This window comes from Pelophylax lessonae (assembly GCF_965119305.1).
Source record: "Pelophylax lessonae genome assembly, chromosome: 9".
NCBI classification, from domain to species: Eukaryota; Metazoa; Chordata; class Amphibia; order Anura; family Ranidae; genus Pelophylax; species Pelophylax lessonae.
Genome location: NC_138776.1, coordinates 220,350,783 through 220,356,782, shown reverse-complemented (window position 1 = coordinate 220,356,782; position 6,000 = coordinate 220,350,783). Strand labels below are relative to the sequence as shown.

The window sequence follows — 6,000 nt, the reverse complement described above, 5'->3', positions numbered from 1 at the left end:
AAAATGCAACAATTTTGAAAAAATAACAATATTTTTCTACTTTGACAGTTAAAAAATATCCAATATATTCTATTTTTGTCATATATTTAGGCCAAAATGTATTTAGCTACATGTCTTTGACAAAAAAATTCTCAATGAGCGTATTTTTAACAGCTTTATGACCGGAAGGTTTTACCCCATTCCTGACCAGGCCATATTTTGCGATTCGGCACTGCGTTACTTTAATGGACAATTGCAGTCGTGCAATGCTGTACCCAAATTAAATTGATGTCCTTTTTTCCCCCACAAATAGAGCTTTCTTTTGCTGGTATTTGATCACCTGTGCGATTTTTACTTTTTGCGCTATAAACAAAAAAAGAGCGACAATTTTGAAAAAATAACAATATTTCTTTCTGCTACATATTTTTGGTAAAAAAAATTGCACTACGCGTATTTTGATTGGTTTGCGCAAAAGTTATTGCGTTTACTAATTAAGAGAAAGATTTCTGTCATTTTTGGTGTTTTTTTTTTTTTTTAACGAGTAATGGCGATCTGCGATTTTTTTTGCGGGACTTCGACATTGCGGCGGACAGATCGGACCCTTGACTGACATTTTTGACACTTTTGGGGGTACCAGTGACATTACTACAGTAATCAGTGCTATACATATGCACTGTTACTGTAAAAATGACACTGGCAGGGAAAGGGTTAATTTTTATTGGAGAGGGAGGGTTTAATATATGCCTGGTGCTTACTGACATGTGTGGGGGGAGGTGACTGAGTGACACAGGGACAGATCGCAGGTTCAGCTATGCTGAACCCTGCAATCTGACCCTGCCTGTCACTTGGGAGATCCGCCCGCTTTGTTTACACAAGCGGGCAGATTTCCACACTAGATGCCCGACGATCAGGGAAGAGCAGCGGTGATCACGGCCGCTCCTCCCCTGGCCCGACTCCCGCAGTGACTGAATACAGTGGGAGCGAGCCTCCGGCGGCGCGCGCGCGCTGCCGAGAGGGGGGATTGTCTGGTGACGTAGGTCTACGTCGCCAGACGATAACGAACCACTTTGCCGCAGTACAGTCAACGTGACTGGTCGGCAAGTGGTTAAATGGGTTATGTTTGGCAGTGTACAGCCCACCAAATGTGACATGCTATTTCATTTTTCCTGTGACCATGGCATGTGTACAGCCTTGAGCAGCTGCATCTCTGTGTTCAGATGTGTCGGGGGCTGTAAAAACTTAAGGCCCCTTTTACATCGGCCCGCTGAGCAGGCGGATGACAGCTCCGTCTCCGCTCTGTGTGTCGGATCCCTGCTGTCCCCTATGGGGGAACCTGTCTGTTCTCATCCGATCCACCAGACGGATATGTCATCGCTGACATCCGCTGCCCCATAGAGATCCATGGGGCATCCGTTCAGAACCGCCTGAAAAACTGACAGGCGGATCTGAACGGTCCGCATGTGTCAAAGGGGCCTTACTCATTTGACTGTTTTTAAAATCCTTCATATAAATGAGCTCTTAGAGAGGAAAAGTCAATATTATTTGGTGTGCTGTATTTACATGTGCTTGCAGTACAAAGAACATGCTGAAGAGAGAGCAGATCTTATCAATCTGTTGATGCTCCTCCTCTATCTAGTCATAAGCAGGGCAAGGAAGTCACCCCGGTGTACACTAGAGCTGTGTTAATTTTAGATCTGGATAGACAGAAATACAAATATTTTGGCAGCTAAGACAGCTTCTAAACATGTATTTTTAGGTGTAAGTAAAGGCAAAACTTTTTTTTTTTGTTTTTTATAGAGTGGAGAGGGATTTGAACACCTGTCAGTTTTGCTGACTTCAATCATTAAAAGTGAAAGCAAAAGAGAATCCCAAATTTAGGGCTGACATGAAAACACTAATAGAAGGGAAATCTTGCAATGGGAGCACCATATTTGGTGATACACAGGAATCCCCACAGTTAGGAGGAATTTCCTCTCTTCTTCTATTTGGGCTTTGGGACAGGAAATTAAAGGAAATCTCCCTAATGGGACACAGATGGCAAAAATTAAAAAAAAAAAAAAAAAGATTATTTATATATATATACAGTACAGACCAGAAGTTTGGACACACCTTCTCATTAAAAGAGTTTTCTTTATTTTCATGACTATGAATATTGTAGAGTCACACTTCAAGAGGTAGTCACCTGAAATGGTTTTCACTTCACAGGTGTGCCCTGTCAGGTTTAATAAGTGTGATTTCTTGCCTTATAAATGGGGTTGGGACCATCAGTTGTGTTGTGCAGAAGTCAGGTGGATACACAGCTGATAGTCCTACTGAATAGACTGTTAGAATTTGTATTATGGCAAGAAAAAAGCAGCTAAGTACAGGAAAACGAGTGGCCATCGTTACTTTAAGAAATGAAGGTCAGTCAGACCGAAAAATTGGGAAAACTTTGAAAGTGTCCCCAAGTGCAGTCACAAAAACCATCAAGAGCTACAAAGAAACTGGCTCACATGAGAACCGCCCCAGGAAAGGAAGACCAAGAGTCACCTCTGCTGCGGAGGATAAGTTCATCCGAGTCACCAGCCTCAGAAATCGCAGGCTAACAGCAGCTCAGATTAGAGACCAGGTCAATGGCACACGGAGTTCTAGCAGAAGAGAGAAGACACATCTCTAGAACAACTGTTAAGAGGAGACTGTGTGAATCAGGCCTTCATGGTAGAATATCTGCTAGGAAACCACTGCTAAAGAAAGGCAACAAGCAGAAGAGACTTGTTTGGGCTAAAGAACACAAGGAATGGACATTAGACCAGTGGAAATCTGTGCTTTGGTCTGAGGAGTCCAAATTTGAGATCTTTGGTTCCAACCACCGTGTCTTTGTGCGACGTAGAAAAGGTGAACGGATGGACTCTACATGCCTGATTCCCACCATGAAGCATGGAGGAGGAGGTATGATGGTGTGGGGATGCTTTGCTGGTGACACGGTTGGGGATTTATTCAAAATTGAAGGCACACTGGACCAGCATGGCTACCACAGCATCTTGCAGCGGCATGCTATTCCATCCGATTTACGGTTAGTTGGACCATCATTTATTTTTCAACAGGACAATGACCCCAAACACGCCTCCAGGCTGTGTAAGGGCTATTTGACCAAGAAGGAGAGTGATGGGGTGCTGCGCCAGATGACCTGGCCTCCACAGTCACCGGACCTGAACCCAATCGAGATGGTTTGGGGTGAGCTGGGCCGCAGAGTGAAGGCAAAAGGGCCAACAAGTGCTAAGCATCTCTGGGAACTCCTTCAAGACTGTTGGAAGACCATTTCAGGTGACTACCTCTTGAAGTGTGACTCTACAATTTTCATAGTCATGAAAATAAAGAAAACTCTTTGAATGAGAAGGTGTGTCCAAACTTTTGGTCTGTACTAATATATATATATATATATATATATATATATATATATACAGTATATATGTGTGTGTGTGTATATATATATATATATATATATATATATATATATATATATATATATATGTATGTGTAAACGGGGTTATAACCCTCCTTTAATTGAAATTGAATAAAAAAGTTTTGCTTTAGTTACACTTTAACTATGTATTTAACAGTATGTCAGGAGTTCAACTTTAAGTATTTCCATCTTCATTTGATGTAGACAAAAAACACATCCACATAAACACTTATTTGAGCATGTACTGTGGAAGGTTCAGATAAACAAGTCATTTAATGTTCTGTAGGCCTTAGCCCAATGGGGCTACTGAAACAAATTGTGTGTAAGAGCCCCCGTGCATTAATGCAGTAAAAAAGGTTTCAAGTTTATTGGACTTCTTTTGAAGTCCAATAAACTTGTAACCTTTTTTACTGCATAAACGTCTGGGGTCAATTGATACCTGCTTCTCTGTGAAACCTTCGTTTTTTTTTTTTTTTTTTACACAGTATGTATTTTGCTATGTAGACCATTTATGAGGAATTGACAGATGCTTGTATTATCATAGACTAGTTCCCCTGTGTGGGGTGAGCCTAACCTTTTTATTAGTTGCTACTGAAACAAATGTACAGGTCTTCATAGTAGCATAACAAATATAGGCATAGATATATACTTAGTAAGAACTTTTACAGCTTAGGGTCAAATACATCGGTTCTGCTCCAGGAAGAGAAAGTAAGCTCTGTGCCCTTTTCAATGCAAGCAGCCTTTGACATGGGCAGTTCATTATACATTTTTTTCTGTGTCATTCTGTTCTTGCACCTGAGGGCTTCTTTCTTGCCCATCCTCATGCGAGGCTGTTGTTGAACCGCCAGTGCCATTAACTGGTGAAGAAATGAGTTGTGCAGATTGGAGTACAGCCTCAGAATGCTCTCTTGCCTTCATTCGAAGAGCTGCAACACTTGCCGTGCGGTGACTCTGGCAGTTATAAGGAGGTAGAAAAGAGAGAGCCAGGGGATCGGACACACAGCAGGAGCAAAGAGGGCCACCTAAAGAAGTAAATGAAATATAAGCATCTTCACACTTTACTTTTATCAAAATTATACATTATTATTATACCTATTAATTTAGGTAACTCTATGCTTTAATATTGATTGTGCTAATAATTACCTAATCTTGATATAATATTGTTTTATTAAAAATTCACACATACAAAATACTGTAGCCCTTACATTTGGCCTAAGTGATCTTTTAAATATACATTTCTAATAGAAGATGCTGTGGCAAATATGTAGAGTGTACATACTTTTGCCATATGATAAATCTTAAACAAGCAAAAAATTTGGGGGAGCATACCCATGTATTTCTGAAGCTGGTGCAGCTATGAACCAAAAGACATGTATATTAAAAAAGATAAAAAAGAATAGTGCACACATGCAAAAGAAATTACCAAATTTGAAGACAATCCATAAATAAAAATGGGGAATGTGTGTGCTATTCTTTTTTAATATACATGTCTTTTGGTTCATAGCTGCACCAGCTTCAGAAATACATGGGTATGCTCCCCCAAATTTCTTGCTTGTTTATTATGTATTCGGTCTGACCAGACTACCGAGGTTGAGCAACCCATCCCACCCCCCACACACCTGTACTCCATCAGTGTCCACTATCAAGTGGATATAGGAGGAGTCCCCTGTAGTGCATTTGCACATTCTTCCCAGCAAGGAGTGTTGTTTCCAAGGGTTAGAAAGGCTGGATTCATCTCTTTTTCATGGATAGTGTAGGACCCACTGATAATGGGGTACTTTGACATAGTGGTGGGCTTGAGCACTATATGATAAATCTACTGTACATTTTTGTTATTTTAGATCATAAAAATAAATAAATACACCATTTCAATTTTGTTATATTACTTGTATAAAGTATTACGTATATTACTTGCATTATATATCCTGTATTCTATACCTGTATTTTATTATCTGTAGGCACCATATGACTCAAGATCTAATGTTTACCTGTTCAAATATGTTGAAAAAGTTAACAATTTCTATAGAGCGTAAGTATTTGTTGTTCGTGTTGCTGTACATTTTACATGATGTTTGTTGACCCTGTTTGCAGGTCCTCCAGTCTCCTCACTAGGTATCAGCTGAGCTGCCTTAGTATTTGTTCAAACAGAGCTAAAAGAAGTTCAGATGATGAACCTGATTACCCATTTAAACCAATGGGAGTTGAATTTGTCATATTAAAGATGCCCCCTAGGCAAGGGAGTGTCAAAACAGTACGTGGGCCTAGGCACTGCCCTGGGGCTCAACATCCAATTCTTTTGGCTGGTCATAAACTTTGAGGGTATCTCCATGGACCCCAAAAAGGTTTCCACAGTCCCTAAATGGCCACCTCATTGATAAAAAGGATTTCAGCATTTTTTTGAGTTCACTCTATTGTTACCCCTTTCAACCAATTTACCAGTTCACATGTTTCCTTCAAATGTTAACAAAAGTCCAGCCTGCCCTTGATAAGTTAAAGACATTGTTTACCCATGGCATCTGTCCTGCAGCACCTCAACCCATCCTTGGCCTTTTGTTTTGAAGGTAGACATTTTGGAGACA

The 6,000-nt window shown here is 40.4% G+C and overlaps 1 protein-coding gene across 1 annotated transcript in view; it reads right to left on the bottom strand.

Moving 5' to 3' along the window:
- Nucleotides 1-4,180: 4,180 nt before the first annotated feature.
- Nucleotides 4,181-6,000, bottom strand: part of DRGX (dorsal root ganglia homeobox) — a gene marked incomplete at both ends in the record, with an annotated part of 198,610 nt that continues 196,790 nt past the window's right edge. The window contains one exon of the mRNA XM_082268303.1: nucleotides 4,181-4,443. Coding sequence (XP_082124429.1) covers nucleotides 4,181-4,443 — 263 coding nt within the window. The remainder of the gene's footprint in view (nucleotides 4,444-6,000) is intronic.